General features: G+C 37.3%; 1 protein-coding gene across 4 annotated transcripts in view; it reads left to right on the forward strand.

Moving 5' to 3' along the window:
* The first annotated feature begins 1,506 nt into the window (after positions 1-1,506).
* Positions 1,507-24,036, forward strand: part of TRPM3 (transient receptor potential cation channel subfamily M member 3) — an 827,818-nt gene continuing 805,288 nt past the window's right edge. For all 4 annotated transcript variants that reach the window (XM_057720878.1, XM_057720880.1, XM_057720881.1 and 1 more), the window contains exon 1: positions 1,507-1,689. In XM_057720878.1, coding sequence (XP_057576861.1) covers positions 1,507-1,689 — 183 coding nt within the window. The remainder of the gene's footprint in view (positions 1,690-24,036) is intronic.

Consider the following 24,036-nt stretch of genomic DNA (forward strand, 5'->3'; position numbering starts at 1 on the left):
GCTCTGTATTCCATTCCTGTGAACTAGCCAGTTCCAAAACCTCTGCTTAATCAGACTGACCACTGACAAATCAAATTATGGTTTTCATAACTGGCACCACAACACCAATTTTCCCACAGCATTTCTCCCTCTCTCTCCTTCTCTCTTATTCCCTTTTCACCTTTTCCTCCTGGGAGGACCTGGAATTATTTAAATAGGAGGGAGAATGCTCGATTTCAGAAATGAAAACACATCTGCTGCCATTGCAGCAGTTAAGCAACCAGACAGCCCTTTTCAACTTGGAGCGAGTTTAGGTCTCCTTCCCTTTGATAATGAGTAAGGTCATTTTTTCAGCTTTTGTAAATTTATGATGCCCCAATGGCCTTCTCTTATCTGCTCAAGGACATTTCTGAATACGAGGACAGCTTGGTCTGGTAAAGTAACGGACACAAAACTGATGAGAGACTGCCGACTTTCCTTCTAATGAGCACAAGGCAGATAGTGAACGGAGGCTGAGGTGGAGGTGTCAAAGCACATACAACAAACAGGAGCTCACATATCATCCTCACTGCTTAACGGCTGTACCACCTTTGCCCCAGGAGTGAAAGGATAAACTGAATACCCATTCCTACCTCGGAGAGAAAAGTGAGTTGATTTAAGAAGTATCAACCCTCTTTCCCTTCCAAGGATCCTCCTCTGCTCTCTCCCTATAGTGCAGGTCCTTGAAGGCCCTGAATTGCGGTTAGAACAGCCAGAATCACCCAGGGAGATTTTCACTATCCTGATTCCCAGGCCACAGCCAGGCCAATTAAATTAGACTTTGAGAAATATCAGCATTAGAAACATTTTTTTCTTAGGTAACTTCTATGTGCAGCCAAGTTTGAGAACAAGTGGGTTAGTCTGACCAAGCATGAGAAGGAATTAGCGTGGCGTCTGATAAGGAGGTGAAGCTCTACTTTCCCCAAGGATACTTGGGAGACAGTTGTTGCTGCAAAGAGGAGAAAGGGAAGAAAGAGAAAAGGAAGGAGGACAAAGTTGTACGCTTCCAGTCTTTCTCCAAGCCAGCCGGAGTCTCCACCCACCCGGCGTGGGTAACCCAGGCTTGCACCTGCAGCTCGGGGTGGGGTGAGGTTGATCTCCAGGCCTGGGGGACTGGGCGGGGTAGGGGGACTGGAGGTAGCTGCCCAGCGGCGCATCGGTAGCCCCAGGCGTGTGCGGTGCACCCTCCCCTCCCCACAGGGAAGGGGGTGGCTGCGGGTGGAAAGCAGTTTGGGGGCGCAAAAGGAAGCTGTCGGGCGCAGGTGGCGCTCGCAGCCCCAGCCCACAGTTTGGCCAATCGCGGGCGCAAGCGCAGCCTGGTGGCAGCGGCGGCGGTAACGGGACGCGGGGCTGTGGCAGGAGCCGGCGGAGGCAAAGGCGGCGCCAACAGTGAGCTACGCGCAGACGGCAGTGAGACCCGGCGGCGAGAGGAGCGGGCGAGAACGCCCGGCGCCGGGGTGTTGCCCGGCCGAGCCAGGCGAACTTAGCATGGGGAAGAAGTGGAGAGATGCGGGCGAAATGGAGCGGGGCTGCTCGGAGCGCGAGGGCAGCGCGGAGAGCCGCAGGCGCAGCCGGAGCGCCAGCCGGGGCAGGTTTGCCGAGTCGTGGAAAAGGTTAAGTTCCAAGCAGGGATCCACCAAGCGCTCGGGACTCCCGTCGCAGCAGACACCGGTGAGTGGCTGGGGTAGAGCCCCTGGTGGCTTCCCCGCCTTCACGGGGCTCGAGCCCTTTCCATGGTGCTGAACTTGCCTCCTTAGCAGCTCAAGCCAGGGAACTTGTGGAGCCGCTTCTAATCAAAGTGTTGGGGGCTGTGAGGAGGGGCAAAAAGGAACGACTTTCCTTTCCTCAGCTAGGGGGAGGTCTCCTGACGGCTCTGGTGTTTCTGCAAAATGGAAAACATGTTCGAGAGGCTTGGGCTCACTGTCAGACCAGTAGAGTTTTGCAATTAACAGAGCGTGGGAGATGTTGTTGAGTGTATTGTTGCGACTCGCGTAGGTCCCGAGGGTCTGCATGTGCAGCGTGTTCAAAGGTACTAGGCATCCTCTGAATGAGGGCGGAATAGGAAGGGCATGCCATATTTTTACTCTTAGCACTTGCTCTTTTCCATCCCACACTCCCACTATGTTAATAGATGCGTTTAATTGTTTGCAGAGTCATTTGCATGCAGAGAATAGCAAGAATATCCCAGGTGCTTATAATCCTGCTGTTAAAATATACAGCGTTCAGAAAACAGTTTTCCCATGTGTCAGCTCCTCTTCAATGTCTAATTAGTGCAATAAAAGCACTCAAGTGAAATTAATATAGGCATCGTATGTGTGTAGAGAACTACAGTTGACAAAAAACTTTAACTGCATTTGCATTTTTAGTATTTAAATAATATGTTTTCCTTCAGCCTAGAGGGAGAGAACTCTGTTCTAGAAGAGTACAGAGCCCTCCTGTTGCTCTTAGGGAAGAAGGGTACACCACTTTAACTTCCAGGACACCACTGAGAACATCAGTGTGTTTGCGTGCTTATGTTTTACATCCAGAGGAGCTGACAGCAGAGACTGTAGAGTGAAGAAAAACCGAATTTATTTTTTAAAAAGGAGTGGTACATAAGCATTGTGTAGCACGAATAATGTTACCCTCTTCTGTTTTTGAAGGGTCATCATTGCAGGACAAAAATTAATCCCTAAAAAGCAGAATGTCTAAAATATTACTTCAACAGAGTAAAATTTAAATGCACACAATTTTTGGTGTGTTTATTTTGTTTGCTTGTTCACAAAAACTACTAGCAGAAAATGTTATTAAATATTTGAAATACTTTAATATTTAGTGTGTATTTGAAATATTTGAAATATTTTAATATTTAGTATGTTTTATGGGTCAGTTTTTAATTTAAATATGGATATAGAACACTTAAAATGCAATTATTTTATGTCAGCAATTGAAATATTATTTTTCTAGAACTGTAGACTTGAAAATATTTTAAAAAGGAAAATATTCTGAAGATAGGTTTTTTTCCGGAAATACATTATGTAGAACATATAAAATTGATGACTTCTAGTTTCTATCAATTATGTGAACTAAGAATTAATTTTATCCTCTTTTTAACAGAAAGTCTAAATATCAATCTAAGTAACTTCTTGTGCTGCTTCTTTGATTCTGTTCAACAGGTGTGTGCAGAGTCTATATCAGGAACATACAAAATCTTCCTGAAACTGTAAGTTAGATTAAATAGCTTGCAGGTTTGTTAGTTAGAATAAAAATGTGAGAGAAAGAGGACATAATAGATACCATGACAACCAGAAGACATCTGGAAAAGTAACCATGTTCTCCTGTTTACTAAGGGTGATGATGGTGCTATATTTTTATGTAGAACATGTTAATTGAAACATTAGTAATTCAGTTAAAAACTAGTTATGGCAAAAGCCTGTGCTTATTCTCACATTGCCTGGCAAGTTTGATATTGATTTTGTCCTAAAAATCTAACAAGTGCTCCTAGCCATGATTTTAATTATCAGAATTTTTTGAACAAATGTAATGAGGTTTTGTAAATCTTGGAGCTGGGATGATGGTTTTCAACCAAGGTTTGATTCCATTAATTAATAACAAAGACTTTCTGCTTCATTTGTAAGTAACACATCCAACTTATTTATGCAAACAGGAGGGAAGCAATAATAATGTTTGCAACAGATACGCTTATAAAAGTTTTTAATCTTTAAGGTAAGATTTTTTCCTGCCTTTTAAGAGCTAGTGAGCTGGTGCTATTTTCAACTTTCACTGTATTTCATGTAAAAAAATAGCTTAAATTAAAGAGGTTAGGAAGAGATGGGAGCAGTTAATATGATTAATACTGCTTTTTATTTATTCTTGTGAATAAATAAGATATTCTGTGATGTGGTTTTGGGTCTTATTCATTTTGTGTTGTACTCAGAAATATTGTGGCATTCATCCTGATAAAAATCATAAAAGGATTTTACTGTTTCCTTTGAAGACAAAATAGATAAATGTTGAAAAAATTAGTTAATAATAAAACATGGAAGCTTTCTTATATCTATTTTCTTTCTTTTGAGAATGTAAAATGATTATATAGTTGTTTTATTAATGTGGCCTTTGTTACTCTCTTCTCTGCTTTAGAGTCTTGAAATCACTTCCAGTTAAAGTTACTCCCAGGGAATGATACAGCCTATGACTCTGTCCCCAGTGGGAATGATTGCATTATTTTTCATTTTCACTAAGAACAAAGCAGACATACATCATGGATAATGGGGGAGATTTTCTTTGGCAAGGAGAGGTCTGCCATATTCTTGGTTATCCAGAAGTACTCTTCTTTTGTGATCTGAGTCATGGTGATATTGTGTGTGAAGTATAGAGGAGGTGTGTTTGAATCAACCTTGGTAATTAGATTTCCTACCTACTTATCATTAAATGTGTTGGGGGTTTTCTTAGAAATATCTTAAAGGTCGGGCTGGTCCCATGATTTTAATGTCGCTGTTAGAAATCAAAAAGTCACATTTATGGCAATCCCTTTGGTGCTCAGAAAATGGTCTCCTGATAGTCTTTGAGGTGTATGGCAGCCCCACGTTAGGACAGTGTGTGCCATCCCTGTCTCAGCTCTCGGGGGTCTGCTTCTGTTCTACAGAGGTAGCACTATGCTGTGCAATACTGGAGGAACGGGCAGCTGTTCTGAGTCCTAACAGTGGCATTTACAGGACGTGTTTTCAGGTTCTGGGCCACAGCCCTAGGTGTGTCTGACAAATCAATCCTTGCTGACTTGAAAAGTTTTTTGTTTTTTTGTTTTTTTCATTTTTCTCATTCAAGAAACACTCTCTGCTCCCATTATATATGACTTCATGGTTGACAGTGCAAGGTTTAATCCAGTGATCTACAATACTCAAATTACATGCCAAATAATAAAATTCTGACTAGTGAAGTAGGATTTAGTCATATTCATTCCTTGGAATTTGTTCCTCTCTGAAAGTGCATCATATATTATATTTTAACTCTAAAAATCCTGGGGGTTTTTTTAGTAAATGTAAAGGAATTTTATATCAACTTTACAATTGAATTAATATGAAAGGTATATATTTGAATTTTGGATATGAAATTGTTTCTGGATATTAATGTTTTATATAATCTCTCTGTTGAATTGATTATTAAGCCTAAAAGTAATTTCAAACTTCTTTGCCTCCATTCTGTAAGATCTGGATTTCCTATTTCTCCTTGAAGTGTTGTTGTTATTCTTATTATTTGTTTTAATTCCATCCACAGAAATACACGGAATTCTGTTGAAAGCTGAGTCAGTAAGTGCTATCTGGTGTTACAAATATCAAATGTTCACCTGCGCATATAGTACTTTTAATTTTGAAAGCCTATTTCCTTCTGTAGTCCATTTTCACAACTATTTAAAGGCCTGTTTTCAAATAGATGCAGATTTTATTTAATCTTTGAGTAACCTCTGTGTAAAAGAAAAAGAAGAAGCAGTTCTGAGGGAGTCAAATGATGGAGTTGTAATTAGAGTTGTTTTTCAACCTTAGATGTCATGCTTTCTTCCGCTAATGCTATAATTGCCCTCATCAGCAGGTGCCCATCACAGAACATCACGCCTCGGGCAGACAAGAGGGCAGCTTAAGAGTGTATAGAAGCAGCAGTGAATCTATAGAAATAGCAGTCCTGCAAAATAGACAAGTCCAGTTTAGCTGGTGCCAAATTCAGTCTTCCCACAGCTGTTGGAGATACTGTGTGTGCAGGGGGGATTCCATGAACAAACCTGGTTCTGTTTCTGAGGCTGACTTGTCCCTTTTGGGGCAAGTGACTTGCAGTTGTTCCTGCCAAAGCTGGGTTCTTCAAGATCTTAAAATAAATGAGAGAAAGCTGAGTCAAAGGCAGGGCTAAAGTCAGAAAAACTCATTTCCCAACCAATTGCCCATTTGAGTCTTGTGTGGATGATGGATCCCATGGTGGCCGTGGTAGAAACGATAGCAGCTTGGTGAAAAGAATCGTTGTTTCCGTTTTCAGTGTCTAATATGCTATTGCAGTGTCATTAAACCCTTAATAGTTTGTTCTTGTTACACAAAGGGCTCTCTGGTGAAAGCAGAGCAAATCCCCTGCAGTGCTAGTCCATTACTGAATAAACCATTTCCTGACAGGTTGGTTTTTGTCTACTGCCTTTTACTCCTTGTTAAAAAAATAAAAAAAGGGACAATGTTGTATTACTTAGGAATATGACTGTATTTTCTTGTTATTGTGATTTTTTGATGGGAAAAAAGCCATTTTCTAATAATCATCTCTTTTGTTTAAGCATTTCTGAATTCTTTTTCTAGTAAGTAATGTAGCAACCAACAAGCTTTTTCTCATCAATCACAATGAATTAAAAATTTAATTTAATTTAGTTTCATCTTTAATTTGAGGGCCTTAGTATTAGGTGGCAACTGAGTAATTCAAATATTTTAAGTTTTGAGGAGGAAAAGTATCTTTGTATGGGGATGGATTTAAATGTGTTTTCAGTTATTCCCAAATATTCTACAACAGTTTCTTCTGCCATTATTTATTGAGATCTTGAAAAAGAATTGAATCATTAAAAATCATTTATAAATAGTAGCAAAAGATATTCATTTGTTCTGACCAGCTGTGCTGGTCTGTGCATTGGCTTTACTTTTTATTTCTTTCATTTACAAAGCCAAGGCGGGGTTGGGGTGGAGGTGGGGGTGGGAGCTGGTAGAACAAATATGAAAGGATTATAGGGTTTAAAGAAACTGTGACATTCACTGATTACTTAGGAAGTGAGGCACCTTGGTATGTACTGGACAACGTCCTCAATAGAACTAATGGTTTAACACAAGACAGAGATATGCAAGGCAACAAGACAGGGTTATAGGCAGTCTAGCTTTGTGGTCAGAATACAATGGAACAAAGATTAAAGTAGTCTGCCTCTTAATGGATGGTGATGAAAAATTTAGATAGGAAGCTTCCTAGATTTGGTGGCTGATTCTCAAATGATGAGGAAGAAAAGGAGTTGCTTGAATTTGGCAGTTTGGAGAGAGGGCAATAATTTCTTTCTCAGGTATTTTAACAGACTCATGAGGGTTGATGCCTGAATGCAGTCAATGGAAGCCATGGCAGATGAGACAGAGAAGTAATAGTGATGACAACAAGGCCGAACACGTAGGTAGTACTCAGTATGTACCAGGCACCCTTCTAAGCACGTCACGAAATTTATCATCTATTGCCTGACTTCAGCTAGCCTGTAAGCAAAGGTGGGGATCTTTCGTTCACTAAGTTATCCAGATGCCTTGAACAGTGCCTGGTGTATAGTAAACACTCAGATATTTGTACAATGAATAAATTGAGCAATTAATAATAAAATGGTACTTTTTAGTTAATGTTAGGTTGGCTTTAGGTTCCTAGCTATGAAGAAAAAGAGAAATATAGGCAATTTTTCTTTTTTTTTTTTTAAGATGGGAGAAATTTGAGCATTTTATTTGCTGGGTGAAGAACCTATTAGAGAAAGAGGGTTTTAGTAAATAGGAAGAGAGAATAGTGATGAAACTAGTTTATAGATTTGGAGGAGTTGGGATTTGTTTAACGGGAGGGTTGAAGATCTGTTTTCCCTCATTTTCAATCCTGGCTCTACCGTCTTTGTCTTAGGGACTTGCCTGGTGGAAATTGGACCCAATTGTTGATTCTTTTGCAGGTTTTACTTAGTATATGTTTAGTCTATAGTGTTAGTGAATAATTTAAAATTATTACATGCAATTATTACATGCAAATATATGTATTTTTGAGAAACTATTATTTGTTAATAATTCATAGATTGCTGAAATGTTACTTTGTATCTTTGATCTCCCTAAATACCTCAATACTTTGATCTCACTAAATACCTCAAGACATGTGGGAAATTCCTCATATCTCAATAAGGTGGAAATCACTACTTCAGTTTTCCCGAGGATAGTTATCTAAGTTGAGTTGACATGACTAGCTGCCAATCCCTGCATACGATGTCATAGGATTGTATATTTATTTAAAATGCCTCTGTAGAATACCAGAACTTCAACCACAAAATAGTCACACAAAATGGAACACATTCATAGTACTAATCAAGTAGGTTTTTTCCTCCACAAGCATTGATTTTTCTAGGACTTCCTTGGGAATGAACTTTATAATGGTGAGATTAGGAGGGACAACTCTTTTGGGTAAGTGTTCTCAACAGGCTCAATTTGAATGCAGTTCATCTCTACTTGGAAAGTTCTATAGACAATCCAAATTGATTTTGGAGAACAGTGTGGTAGCTTTGGAAATAAGCAGATCTAGACTGGAACCCTGGCCTCTGTCATTTTTCTCCCCAGTTCTAGCGGGAGGATTCCTTCTTCCTTTCCCACTGTTTAAGATTCACTTGTGTTCTTTTTTTTCTTTTTTAATAAAGAAAAAGTAATTATTGTATTTATTTTTATTTAAAATTTAAATTGTCCAAATATGCAAAAATAGAAAATACTATGAAAAGAACTCACACACTCATAATACACATTAAACCAAGGTTAACAATTTGCTGTATATTCTTTATATCTTTTTAAGGGTAAACTGTTACAGACACAGCTAAAATATCCCCCTACCATTCTCTTGATTCCTTTCCCAAAGGTAAGAATTATTCTGAACTTGAGGTTCATTCTTCTCATACAGGTTTATTTTAAAAAAAAAACTCTACTACATATTTATGTATTCATAACTATGTGTAAACAGTGTGGTTCTGTATGTTTAAAAATTTTTACATGAATATATAGTATATATTCTTTTGCAATTTGCTTTTTTTCACTCAACATTATATTTTTTGAGGTATATGAAGGAGTTAACAAATAGATGTTGCATATTCTTTCAGTATGTTGTACCACAGGTAATTTAGTCATTTCTCTACTGGCAAAATTTTAGTTTATTTACTTTTTTTTTCTTGGCTATTACAAACGATATTCAGTGAACATCTTTGTACCTGTCTCTTTGGTCCTTAACTTGCAAAAACAGAATATAAACTCAGGAACTGACCTTGCTCTTTGGAAGATATAAGGACCAGGGCTTCTTCCCTAGAATTGTTTTGTGCTAGAGGAAGGTCAGCTTTTCCAACTCCTAACCTCTGAATAGAGCAAAAATTTGCAAGGAGTTGAAGGGGAATGGTTCTGGCCTTCTTTAATATGTTGACATTCAGATCAGATAGACATGATTTCCAGTCTGACTCAGGTCATTAACTGGTTTTTCAGCTTTATCTTTCTATGTCTCAGTCCTTTATCATAAAATGAGGATGGGAACACCTGTCTCCAGGATGAATTGTGAATGTTAAGTGTATCAATGTGTGTAGCTAGTTCAGTGTCTGGCAAGAGCTACTTGTTAATTGGATGTTACCAAACTATTGGTATTAACCAGAGGTCTTACAACAAATATAAGAAGTTGCCTTTGTTTGCTGGGGAAGTATTTATAATCTTTAATTCTTTTGAGATTAAAATAGGTGGTTACAGCCAAGAGGTAATGTAAGGCTAGTGATCATTTGTATAGGGCTTCTGGTTTTGAAAATGCTTTGGAAAATAAAGTCAGCTTGTCTTCTTCAAGATGATTATTTTCCACAGTTGATTCTGGTACTTGAAATGTTCATTATTCTATGTTCTTACTGAAGGTAAATTTATTGACATTTTTAGGAATAAAGTGTGAAGTCTATACCATATTGAAATAAAGGATACTCTTTGCTTTTGAGATTTTTACTATTGGGTTCTTCATATTTTGAAATAAATTATGGTTATAAAATTGTTATCTTCATGAACCTCAAGATTTTTGGGAATGAATGCTTTTTAAAATACATTTGTTAAGGAAAATCCAAACATATACAACACTAGAGAGTATAGTGTAATAACCACATTTACCCATAATCCAGCTTCGACAATTATCAAATCATGACAAATTGTATTTTATTTGTAAAGCCCTATTTCCTATTTTTTCCCTCTTCACTAAATTATTTGCAAATTCCAGATATCATATTACTACTTCTAAAAAAATCTGAAAAATAAAGATCCCTTATTAAGACAAAACTGCAATACTATTATGAAGTTTAAACAAATTAATAATTTCCTAATACCCATGTTTATTAAGTTGGGATCACATTTCCTTAATGATCTCTTAATTCTGTTTTCTACCCACAGTTTGTGTGAATCAGAATACAGTTGTAAATAATACAATTTTTTTTTCAGTCTGTAAGTTTCCTGTCCAGATCTCTTTTTTTTCTGTTGAAAATTGTTTTCAAAGAAATTTATTTGTCCTGTAGAGTTTCCTACATTATATATTTTGTGGAATACATCCCAATGGTGTTATCTTACATGTTCCTCTGTCCATTAGATTTCCTATGAACTGGTAGTTTGATCAGGAGCCTTGATTGGTTTTGATTTTTTTGGTGAGGATACTTCATAGATATTCTGGTTACCTCTCATTTTAGATATTAGCTACCATTGATGATCATTGTCTAGAGTAGGTGTTGGCAGACATTTTATATAAAATCCAAATAGTAAATATTTTAGGTTTTGTGCACCTCTTGGTCTCTTACAGCTATTCAACTCTGCTGTTATAGCCCCAAAGCAGCCATAGACATTATGTAAATAAGTGGACATGGCTGTGATCCCATGCAAGTTTATAAATAAACACTGAAATTTGAATTTCGTATAATTTTTACATGTGAAATATTATTCTTCTTTTAATTTTTTTAACCATTTAAGAATGTAAAAATCATTCTTAGCTCACAGGCTAAGAAAAAACAGGCCACAGACTGGATCTGGCCCTTAGCTGGAGTTTGTTGATCCCTGACCAAGATCCATTGCTTTATTAGGGCATTGCAAAATGATGATATTATAATTCTATCTTTCATTTTTCATTTATTAGCTGGAATTTTATAAATAGGAACCACTACATCAACTGTTTGCTTACTCTGAATTATAATTCATACCATAAAGTAAAGATAAATGTTTGGGAGAGAGTTTTTAAAAAGCTGAACTAATCATAATAATAATAATAATAGGAACTGTGTGGTGGCATTGATCTGTTAGTTTACTGTCAGGCCTTAGATTTTAATTGGGTCACCATGTTCAGAAAATATTTGGCCCTTTATTATGGAGGCCAATTAAACTGTAATTAAGAAATGGAAAACGCAGAAACATATTGTCAAACTGTTTCCATATTAAAGCTTTTGCTCTCAGTATTTAAAAAAATCCTGAGTATTGCATTCGGTTTCTGTAGCTGCCATAAAAAATTACTACAAGCTTAGTGGTTTAAAGCAACATGAATTTATATTATCTTACAGTTCTGTAGTTCAAAAGTCTGATATGGGTTTCTCTAGACCAAAATCAAGTATTGACACATCTGTGTTCCCTTCTATAGTCTCAAGGGGAGACTCCATTTACTTGCCTTTTCCAGATTCTTGAAGATACCAACATTTGTTGGCTCCTGGCTCCTTTCTCTTTCATCAAAGGCAACAGAGTTGCCTCTCATTGACCCTTGCTTCTATTGTCACAATGCTATCTTTGAACCTCTCTTCTGCTTCCCTCTTCCATGTCCAAGGACCCTTATAATTACATTGGACCCACCTGGATAATCCAGAACAATCTCTTTAAGGTCCCAGAATTAGGAACCTTAATTCCCCTTTGCCATGTAAAGTAGCATATGTATTCACAGGTTCTGGAGATTACAATGTGGACCTCTTTTATAGGCCACTATTTTGCCTGTCACAGGCATTGAGGTATCATTGTTTGGTTTGTTAAATCTTTACTGGACAGTTGTTTTTCTTTTCCTTTTTTTAAATTTTATTGGATTATAGTTGCTTTATAATACTAGACAGTTTTGCAGGTGGTGGTGAAAGATCCTCTCTGAGGTACCTTTAAACCCATGGTAGATACTCATCTCCTCAGAATGAGGTTCAGCTGGCAAACAAAGGAACAGAATAGGTAAGAATTTACTGCGGTCTTTTTTTCCCCTATTTTCCCCTAGCTTTGTTGAGCTATAATTGACAAATATTATATATATTTAAAGTATATAAGATGATGTTTTGATATAGTGTACATTGTGAAACGATGACCACAATCAAGCTAGTTAACATATCCATCGCTTCACATCGTTACCTTTTTGTTTTTGTGGTGCGAACATTTAAGATCTACTTTCTTGGCAAATTTCAAGTATGTAATACAGTATTGTTAACTATAGCCGCCATGCTGCACATTAGATTTCCAGGGCTTATTGATCCAGCATAACTGAAACTTACACCCTTTTGTTCTCTGAATTCATAGTGAAAACAGTAGAAGTGAAAATTGCCTTTTCTACCAGTGGATATTCAGTAGATTTGGGAATATGAATGTTTTGTTTCGACATACATTTTAATGAGCACCCACTCTGTACAAGATAAATCCTCAAATGCTACAGGAGAAAGAAATGTGAAAAAGACTTCTGGAAGACTTACTTGTGATTGGTGGGAGGGATGAAACTATAATTTGACATATAGCATGATATATTTACTGTAACATATTAGGTATATAGTTAGCAATTATATATCAATTATATATAAATGATATGACTTATAAGTATATTAAAAATTGCCTTAATTATATTATTAGTCTGCTAAAAAGCTTGGTAAGACTGGTCAAATGAGTGAGAAAAGCAATTGATTGGACCTGTGGTGGAACTTTCAGTTTTTGATCCACAGACTTGAAGCGGTACAGGTAAAAGAATTTTTTGGGGTATCCTTAATTAATATTTTCTTTAAAAATTTTTATATAACTTTTAAAGGTTACTTTCTATTTATAGGTATTACAGAATATTGGCTGTGTTCCCCGTGTTGTACAATAAATCCTTGAGCCTGACTTACACCCAGTAGTTTGTGCCTCCCACTTCCCCACCCCCGTGCGGCCCACCCCCTGTCCACTTGTAACCACTAGTTTGTTCTCTAGATCTGTGAGTCTGCTTCTTTTATGTTGTATTCACTAGTTTGTTGTATTTTTTAGAGTCTGCATATAAGCAATATCATACAGTATTTGTCTTTCTGTCTGACATATCACTTAGCATAATACCCTCCAAGTCCATCCATGTTGCTGCAAATGGCAAACTTTTTTCTATGTAGATGTTTCAAAAAGCAATTTTTACTAGTTTGTAAATATTTTATTGATTTTATTCTTTTTAATGAATGAAAATAACCCTTAACTTGAAATTTTGAATTACAGCGACTTAAGTAAGGCTCTTAATGTTTTTTCCTGTTATTTGAGGACATCTGATTATTCATATAAATGCTTGTCTCCTTTACTCAGTAATCATTGTAACAATAGATAATTATTATAAATCACTGTTAATAGAAAAGAAAGAAGGATGAATAATTAGCAATAGATAGTCTTCAAAGTGCTAAGGTCAAATAGGATGAGAAACTGAGTCTCTCCTTTTAAAAATGTTCCTATTTCTTTTTTTTTATTGAAATATATTTGACTATAACCTTGTGTAAATTTACGGTATACAACATGTTAATTTGTTACATTTATATGTTATAATAAAAGGTAAAAGGACCAAGATGTAGACAAAAGATCTGGACCTTGACTCAAGATAAAGACATTTCCTTCTCTCATTCCTGACTAAGGGGTTTCCTGTGATTATAGCTATGTATTATTGTCTCTATTAATTATTACAACTTATACATGTGATTAGGTTTAAGGTAATACTGGTGAGTAAACTCCATTCATTTTATTCCATTTTTGTTGACTTCATAAAGTCTGTCATAAAATAAAACCTTCAGGAATTATTGAGGGGAAGTAGCAGAATTAGACCTGACAGACATTTGTCACCAACCCATTGCCCAGTGTGGGTGCCAATTTCAAAATAAGATCTATTTCCATTTGTTTGGACTTTATATCACAAAGTTGATCCCCCCCATGTAAAGACACATTTTTAACAAAAAGATAAAATTTTAAATTTCTTTCCTTTTTTCTGAGTTAGCAGCAGCCATTTTTGTGGGAAATATGGGTTTTTAAGTATTTAAAGGTATTAGACAGCCTAGCCCTAAATGCAATTAGTTTCCTTTAAAAGATAAACAATAATGATTCAGATTACTAAAGCCTGGGACAAAGTGGGTTACAGCTACAAAAAGAGTTCATTGTTTAAAAGGTGCATCAAGTTATTGGATGTAAATATAGAATGCAGTGGTAACAGTAACTAAAACAAGAGCTTAATTCATGTTATGAAGATCACATACTCCAGGTGAATAGACTTTGAAAAATGCATGCAGAAGGAACCAGTGATAAATAATGGCTAAGCCCTACTTTTGTCTCATTACCCATTAAGTACATTTAGTGGAGGGGAGGGAAAAACATATGTGACTATACTGTACCTTGTATAACTGGTGCCTTTGGGTCCACTGATGGAGACAGGCTACTAAGCTGGTATGATAACATCACAGTCCTGCAATGATCTGAGCAGTGAGATGATTCACAGGATATTGTATTACTGCATAGTTTGTGAATCACACGCATTGTAAAACCATTGGAAGGCTGGGCATTATTTCTTCTTCCTGGGGAAAATGTCTGACTGTCAGATATAACCTTAAATGTACCTAGAGTATAATTTAGTCCTTTGGTTTAGAATCTCCTTTAGGATGAGGATTGTATTTTATTTATCAGTGTAGCCCCACATTTTTCTCAGTGCCTGATATGCTGTGGAAACTCAGTATTTGTGTGTGGGGTAAATGAAAGAACATAGTGAAAATGCTCTAGGCTTAGGTATGTCATATCTTGGATAGAAAAAGTATGAAGAAAGGAAGGAAAATAAACATTATTTTGTTTTTTAATTTTTTTAATTTTTTATTTTTTTTTAAATCCCAATAGTCTCATTTATTTTTTAAATAAAACATTTTTATTCCCTTTTCCAAATTTAAATTGAAATAAGCATTCCAAAAATTATTTTTATTAACTGTATTTTGGTATGAAAATAATTCTATATTTGGAAAACTACCTTCAGGTGGCTATTATATTCCTCTATTTCAGATTGTATAATTTTATAAGGCGTAGTAATACTACTGACAGTTTTTTATCCCTGAGAATCCTAAATCTTTATTTAGAATAGGATTAAAATACTTTGTGCTGTATGTTCCTTGTGATGGTGTGAACTTTGAAAAAGCACACACATGCACACACACACAAACAAATAGGAATAAAAATTTAGTAATGCTAGTATTGTTGATGAAGTAGTAACCTTTAGGACTAAACTTGATTGTTCTTTCTATTAGATCAAAATTAACTTTTGTTCTTCCCTAATATTTCTTTTCTTTTTCTTTTTAAAGCTCTTTTTTGGAATATAATTGCTTTACACTCTTGTACCAGCTTTTGAGGTACACCAAAGTGAATCAGCTGTATTTATACATATATCCCCATATCCCCTCCCTCCCACAACTCCCTCCCACCCTCCCTGTCCTGGCCCTCTAAGGCATCACCCGTCATCAAGTTGATCTCCCTTTGTTATACAGCAACTTCCCACTAGCTATCTATTTTACAGTAGATGGTGTATGTATGTCTATGCTACTCTCTCACTTCGTCCCAGCTTTCCCTTCACCCCCCCACCACCCTGTGTCCTCCAGTACATTCTCTGCATCTGCATCCATATTCTTGCCCTATCACTGGGTTCATCAGTACCATTTTTTTTTTTAGATTCCGTATATATGAGTTAGCATACAGTATTTGTTTTTCACTTTCTGGCTTACTTCACTGTGTATGACAGACTCTAGGTCTATCCACCTCATTACATATAGCTCCATTTCATTCCTTTTCATGGCTGAGTAATATTCCATTGTATATATGTGCCACATCTTTATCCTTTCATCAGTTGATGGGCATTTAGGTTGCTTCCATGTCCTGGCTATTGTAAATAGTGCTGCAATGAATATTATGGTACATGTTTCTTTTTGGATTATGGTTTTCTCTGGGTATATGCCCAGCAGTGGGATTACTGGATCATATGGTAGTTCTATTTTTAGTTTTTTAAGGAACCTCCAAACTGTTTTCCATAGTGGCTGTACCAACTTACAGTCCCACCAACAGTGCAGGAAAGTTCCCCTTTCTCCACACCCTCTCCAGCATTTATTGTTTCTAGATTTTGTGATGATGGCCATTCTGATCAGTGTGAGGTGATACCTCATTGTGGCTTTGACTTGCATTTCTCTGATGATTAGTGATGTTGAGCATCTTTTCATGTGTTTATTGGCCATCTGTATGTCTTCTTTGGAGAAATGTCTATTTAGGTCTTCCACCCATTTGTGGATTGGGTTATTTGCTTTTTGGGTGTTAAGCTGCATGAGCTGCTTGTATATTTTGGAGAGTAATCCTTTGTCTGTTGCTTCGTTGGCAAGTATTTTCTCCCATTCTGAGGGTTGCCTTCTTGTCTTGTTTATGGTTTCTTTTGCTGTACAAAAGCTTTGAAGTTTCATTAGGTCCCATTTGTTTATTCTTGATTTTATTTCCATGATTCTAGGAGGTGGGTCCAAAAGGATCTTGCTTTGATGTATGTCATAGAGGGTTCTGCCTATGCTTTCCTCGAGGAGTTTTATAGTGTCTGGCCTTACATTTAGGTCTTTAATCCATTTGGAGTTTATTTTTGTGTTTGATGTTAGGGAGTGTTCTAATTTCATTCTTTTACATGTTGCTGTCCAATTTTCCCAGCACCACTTATTGAAGAGGCTGTCTTTTTTCCATTGTATATTCTTGCCTCCTTTGTCAAAGATAAGGTGCCCATATGTGTGTGGGTTTACCTCTGAGTTCTCTATTCTGTTCCTTTGATCTTCCTTTCTGTTTTTGTGCCAGTACCATACTGTCTTGATCACTGTGGCCTTGCAGTATAGTTTGAAGTCAGGAAGCCTAATTCCACCAACTCCATCTTTCCTTCTCAAGATTGCTTTGGCTATTTGGGGTCTTATGCGTTTCCATACAAATCATAAGATTTCTTGTTCTAGTTCTGTGAAAAATGCCACTGGTAATTTGATAGGGATTGCATTGAATCTGTAAATTGCTTTGGGTAGTATAGTCATTTTCACAATGTTGATTCTTCCAACCCAGGAACATGGTATGTCTCTCCATCTGTTTGTATCATCTTTGATTTCTTTCATCATATTTTGTTATTTTTAAATACCAGGGAGTTTCAGTGATCTCTTATGCAATCTTCTCCACATTATTCTGATGTAGTATTAATTTGGATGCCCAAAGCACAGATGAAGAAGCTGAATTTCAGAAAAGTCAAGTCAGTTCTACCCAGGGTAACTGGAAAATGGTAGAGATAGAATTCAAATGCAGCCATCCATTAATTTCTTTTTCCAATACTCTGCTGACTTGTGAGTTAGGGATACGATGATTTAAAAAGCATAAACAAAGTTTATGTGTGTCTCTTCCCTCACAAAGGTGATTTCTTCTTGGAGGTGGCTTAAAGGTCACTATGCGCAGTGAGACTAAGAGCAGTGCTGAGTAATGAAAGCAATTAAACTGTATTGTCAGCAGTCCTGTAAACAAGCTTAATCCCAGGAAAAACAAAAAAGTGGTAATTTGTTATTGCTGCTATTTCTCTTACTGTTGTTGGGTGAGATAGGGCAATATAGTATTTACATGATTGTGATACTTTATTTCCTTTATTTTAAAAAATATGTTGAGTCATTTACTTATTCTTTCAAATTTTAAATAAGCGCTGGTTATTCCATTTTGTGATGTCAATCAGAACAAGATTTAGAAAATGATAATTTCAAGTGAAACGTGAGTATAGAACCCTTGTTAAATAGGTTCTCTGTGTGTGTGTGCGCGTGCGTGTGTTAGAAAATTGTGATAAGTAAGAGATAAATAAGAACCTTTCCTGGGAGTGTAATTTGAGAAAGTAATTACCTTGGTTTGTCTTGAGGTCAGAATAGAGTCAGGCCAATATGCTGTATCTTTAATATCTTATATCAAATGGGAATTGGTGTCCATAATAATGACCCTGAGCTGAGGTGTTGTACTCAGACATAAGAGAAAAATGAATTTGTGTTCCGTGCTTCCTACTTACTAAGGCAAGAAGCTGCATTAAGATCTAGAAGAGAGATGTTCAGTAACAGTGGGTGAAAGAGAGTTGTTAATTAACTAGAAAAACACTTAATCAAAAGAACCCTTTTCACAAGCATTCTTATTTAATCTTACTCTGTGTGTGTGTAAAAAGTATATGCCTAATTTTCTCAACCAAGGATGTTTAAAATCTAGTTAGGATATGCTGACATTTGCTGTACATTTAAATAGTGACCATAAAATTGAAGAGTTTCCATTCATTCTTCTCAGGTCTCTGGGATACCGATTGTGGGGATGACGGTGGCGGTGGAGATATGAGAGGCAATGTGCCTACTCTCTCTACTTGTTGTCAGGAGGAAAGGGAGAAGATGAACATTTATTGTATGCTCAACACTTTGTTTGGCTTTTTTGTATTTATGAAGGTTTTATATTTTATACATGCTATCTCATTCAATCCGCACAACAACCTGATTAGGTAAGCATCCCTCCTGGAGCTTATATTCTAGTGAGGGCTGACAGAAGATACACAAACAAGCATGTAAATATGTAATAAAATGTCCAGTGATTATAAGTACTATGAGGAAAAATAAAACAAGGCCAGGAGGTAAACAATGAGTGGGGGTGCTCTTTTAGCTAGAGGGGAAGCCTTTCTGATTCGTGCTCTTAGGCAGATGTCAAGATGAAGTGAGTAAACAAGCCATGGAGATACCCTGGGGAAGAACTTTCCAGACAGAGAGAACAGCAAGTACAAGCGTCCTGAGGCAGAGGAATGCCTGATGTGTTAGACCAAAGATGCTGGAACAGAGTGAGCCAGGAGGAAAGGGGAAGGAGGTAAAGATTTGAACTCAGGTTTATCTGACTCCAAACCTACGTCCACAATGTTCCTCTCACCATGAATTGCGAAGATGTATAGCAACCAGAGAATGACACAGGAAATTGAAAACAATTTGAGACTTTAGTGTATAGACTGTAAGTATTGTAGGAGATCAAGAATAGGACAGCAAGATGTTTTGTTGGAGGCAGGGTGACATGGGCTTGGGCTCTAGGATACACATAAATGTGGGCTTGCAGATTCAAACTACAAAGAACAGATTGAAATGAAAAGAGCAGTGACATGAAAATGTTAGTAACAGTTACACATGTTGAACTTCATGTGCCAGAACTGTCCTGTAAGACTTACATGTGTTGAATCATTTGCTCCATATAACAACCCCATTGTACTCATTTAATGGAAGAGGAAACCGAGGCATGGGGATATAAAGCAACTTGCCCAATGCCATGGAGTTTAGGTTTGAAATCAGGATGCCTGGCTCTATATCCTGTACTCTTAAAGAATGGTGCAATTGAAAGAAAATGTGAAGCAATTTTAAAAATTCTTTTTTAAGTCTTCACCCATCGCTTTCCTTAAATATGGAACGAAGATTAACAGATGACCTATCAGAAACAAAGTTTTACTCTTATCCTTCTGAAGAATATAAAAGGGAGTTTGGGTGGAATGAGTTGGGGAGGATGGTGAAGATACACATTTAGTCAAAGTATTTTCTCATCTCAATTTTCTCTGGCTTTGGGCTAGGGTGAAAATGTGATTAACCAGTGAGGTACAGTACTGTGCACATAGTTGGTCTTCAATAAAGACCTCCTTAAATCTGCTTCAAAATATTCTGTATATTATTCTTTTTCTTTTTTAAAAAAATAATCTTGGGGCTTCCTAGGTGGCGCAGTGGTTAAGAATCTGCCTGCCAATGCAGAGGTCATGGGTTCTATCCCAGCTCCAGGAAGATCCCACATGCCGCGGAGCAACTAAGCCCGTGTGCCAAAAAAAAAAATAAATAAATAAAAAAAAAATAATCTTTATATTAAATGAAGTCAAGAAGCCAGTTATTGAACCCTGGGGCAATTTGATGATTATAATGTATTCAATATGTGCTAAAGGGTTAAAAGAAGCCATGAGCGAGTATAAATTTGTTTTCATTATTGCTTTTGATATCTTTTTGTGTCTATGTGTTTTTGTTTTTCACTGAGCAAGACTTTTAGGCTTGTTTCACTTGCAAATTGGCTGCTGAAACATGCCAGAAGCATCCGAACAAGTAGTTTTAGACTAAATTTGTCAATCTCTGTAAAGATACATCAGTGAGATTTAAAACAGACAAACAAACAATCTATCCAAGAATTCTGAAGGTGAATGAAATGAATGATGAAATAGTAAAACTATTCATTGAAATGTGTAACTGATTTTAAATAGCTACTTCATTGAAGAAGTGTTCCCAAATCTGCTGGCTCTTGGGATCACCTGGGAACTGTTTAAAACTACAGACTGCTAGACTGGCCACACCTTGACTGTGGACGTTCCATCTCCGTGACAAGGCTGGGAAAACTATAATTTGACAAGATCCTCATGTGATTTAGCTGATAACCCATATTTGGATACTACTATTTTTATAAGTTTTATATGTAACGGTGGGTCTCAATGTTAGCATATATCAGAATCACCTGGAGGGCTTGTTAAACCGCCCTCGGTGGGCTCTACCTTTCCTCGGGCCTTAACTTCCGGCATTTCTAAATAAATAGACCTGAGGCATGGTCTGAAGGTTTGCATTTTCAACAAGTTCCCACATGCAATGGCTGCCGCTGCTGCTGCTGCCCTGGGCGTTGCACTTTTGGAGCCATGACTTATAAGAACTTCAGAGTAGGATGTGGGTGACGGCAGGACAGGTAAGCAATATACCTTTCATTAATGATATCTGGAAGACTCCACGGTACAGGATAGAATCAGTGACCACTTAAAAACAAAAAAATTATAGTGAGTAAGGCATCATTGTTGCTCTAAGGTATATTCATCAATTCAGTTGTTTGTGGTTTTAGTAAGTTTGTGAAAAATGGCTTAACAAGGGCAATATAATTTATTAGCCAAAGACTTTGGGTTCTAGACTAGGAACTTCGAAAACAATCTCATTTCATGGAATTGGAAAAAGTGGATTGCGAAGCAAATCTTTTGTTCAAGGATGAGATCACATTTAACGACAGACGTAAAAAGGAGATTAGCAGGCGTTTTTCAAGACAGAGAAAACAAAATAGTGAATTACCTTTGGGGTTAGGTCTGGAAATTCTTTTTCTTAATGCTAGTAAATGTCTTACAACTGTGAATACTGTGGTAAATCATTCAGTGTATTTAGATCCTAAGTTCTTCCCAGTAAGAAAATGCCAAGCTAGTAGAAATAAATTTAGGAAGCTTTTCACAACAAAATCTGTGGTACAAGCAGGAGCAGCTGCATCATTTGTGGAGCCCAGTGCAAAATGAAAATGTGAGGCCCATATTCAGAAATTGCTAAGATTTCAAGACTGCAACAGGAAAGCATTAAACAAAGTGTGGGGCCCCCTGAGCCTAACCTGGTGTCATATCTGTGAAGCCAGCTCTGGGTATAGAGTCAAAAGGGCTTCAAAAGATTTGGAGTTAGAGCTGGATTTAAATTCTATCCCTGTCACTGTGTCATTATGAGTGATATACTTTTGCTCCTCAGTTTCTTGATATGTACAGTTTGCTGAATAATCCTTACTTTGAAAACTTATTGAGAAAAACAAGTTAGGTAATAGTGTGTTGCATAGGGCAGACAATTAAAAAAACATAAATAAAAAGGAGTTGGTAAGGCTGGAGAGATTATTGATCTCCCTAGTATGGGTGAGTCATTTCTCATATTCCTATAAAACTAATTCATTAAAGTTTTGTTGACTGCTTATAGAGTGCTAGGCTGTGTCCTAGGTGCTGGTGTTTGTGCAGGTCACAGTCTAGTGGGAGACGCAGCCAGTAAACAAGTAACTGAAAACATAATTGTGAAATGCAAAGTGCAATGGAAGAAAATAACTGGCACAAGAGGTATGGTCTTAGAGGGAAGCCAGGGAAAGCCTCTCTGAAGAGGTGACATTGAAATTGCTACAATCTACAGGTGAGGAAAATCTGGTTAGGGGAAGAGAATTCAACGTGGAGAGAGCAATACATGCAAAGCTTCTTAAGCAGGAAAGACTTTGATATGTTACAGGAACTAAAAGCGGACCAGTAAGCCTACTAGAGAATGAGGTAGAGTGGTAGGAGCTGAAATTGGAGAGGAACATAGGACCAGATACATAGCCTTTTGCGGGTTAGAGTAAGAAGTCTGGATTTTATTCTAAGTGTGATGGGAAACCACTGAAGACTTTTAAGCAGAGAAATGATGTGAGCTCTTGGATATTGCTAAAATATCTCCAGATGCTTTGCAGACAGTAATTGGAAGAGGGACAAAAGAGGAAGTGAGAGGCTATTGTGCAAAACTCAGTGAGAAATAATAATGGCCTGGACTGATTTGTGACAGTGGAGGTGGGAAGAAATTGACTTTCTAATGTATTTTGGTGGTAGGAGCATTGAATTTGCAATTGGGATGTGTGTGATTGTTAAGAGAGACAGATAAATCAAGGATGGATCTCAGGTTTCTGGCTTGGGCAACTGGGTGGATAGTAATATTCAGAAAAACCATGAAGACCTGGAGGAAAACATGCTTTGGAGGAGAATGAGAAGTTCAGTTTTGAAAACGTTGATTCTGAGGATAGTATTAAGTTGATTAGTTGAATATATGTGAGTGGAGTCCAGAGGAGAGGTTGGAGTTAGAGATAATCTGTTATCTGTTTATAGATGGTATCAGTATTAAAGCCCTGAGAATGAATGATGATTAGCATGACAGTACACAGATAAGGGAGTTCAGAAAAGACCCCCGTGGATCTATTTAGTAGAGGGACCATCCAAGGAAACAGAAAAACCAGAGATGTGTATAACCTCTTATGTCACAGAGGCCAAGAGAAGATCTTTCAGGATGGGAGAAGTGACCAAAGAGGGTTGAATGTTGCAGAGATTGGTCAAAATGAGGATACTAAAAAGCCCATTGTATTTGGCAATTTAGATTCTTATGAATTTTCCAAGAGCAGTTTTGTTACAGTAATGAGGACAGAAGCCAGATTGGAGTAGGCTGAGGAATGAGGTGTGAAGTAGTGGAGACAGGGTGTGTACTCAATATTTTGAGAAGTTTAAGGCACAAGGGAGAGGAGAAAAGGGGATGGGAATTTAAGAGGGCATGTGCAGTCAAGGTACTTTTTTTTTTTTTTTTTAAAAGATGAATAATACCAGGGCATGTCTGTGTGCTGACGGGAATGATACCACGTAGAGGGAAAGAATAATGATGGAGCAAAAAGGACGCTTGTTAAACACAAAGTCGTAGAGAAGGCTGAAGGGATCTATAAAATTATGCAAAAAAGCTGAGTGACTTGCTGAGAATAAGTGGCCAGAGGGGTAAAGCTAACGTTTGAACTATGTCCTGCCTTATGATATTGCTTATATCTGGATTATTTAACCTGTTTTGTATACTTATTTGTTTCTCTCCTTGGCTTGTCAGCTTCCAGAGGAAGAGAACATATCTAATTTACCTGACTCCTTGCATGGTATCTTGGCATAAGTGTCATCCAGATGAGTCTTCTAAAATGTTTTAGTGGGGGGAAAAAACGGAAATTTGAACCCAGGTATCTTAAGAATTTGTAGGTGGTTTGCTATACGACCCAAAATGATGGTTTCTGAACAGTATAGGAGAGCAAATGCAAATTGGACCTAGGGTTGCTGAACTGGAATAAAAAACAGTAAAGAAATAAGATTTCTTCACAGAAGACTAACTGTATTGAAATATCTATAATAAACCTTATGCTGTTGTAAAGTTGATGGTGGTCTATAAGGCATCCTTAAGGATAGAAATGATATGAGCTCTGGGTGGAAACCAAAAGGCAGACCCTGGAAAGCTGGAAAACTGTTGAGCTGTACTTACTCTCTCTGGGAGCACTCAAGGTTCAGAAGCTCAGCCAGCCTGACTTCATTCAGCCCATTCTGTCACCTTGCCCCAGACAAGGTAGAAACATTACTGGATTTGGAAGAAAGGCAGATGAAGGAAGTAGGTTAGCTACATGAAGC

Source organism: Hippopotamus amphibius, chromosome 2, assembly GCF_030028045.1.
Source record: "Hippopotamus amphibius kiboko isolate mHipAmp2 chromosome 2, mHipAmp2.hap2, whole genome shotgun sequence".
Taxonomy (NCBI): domain Eukaryota; kingdom Metazoa; phylum Chordata; class Mammalia; order Artiodactyla; family Hippopotamidae; genus Hippopotamus; species Hippopotamus amphibius.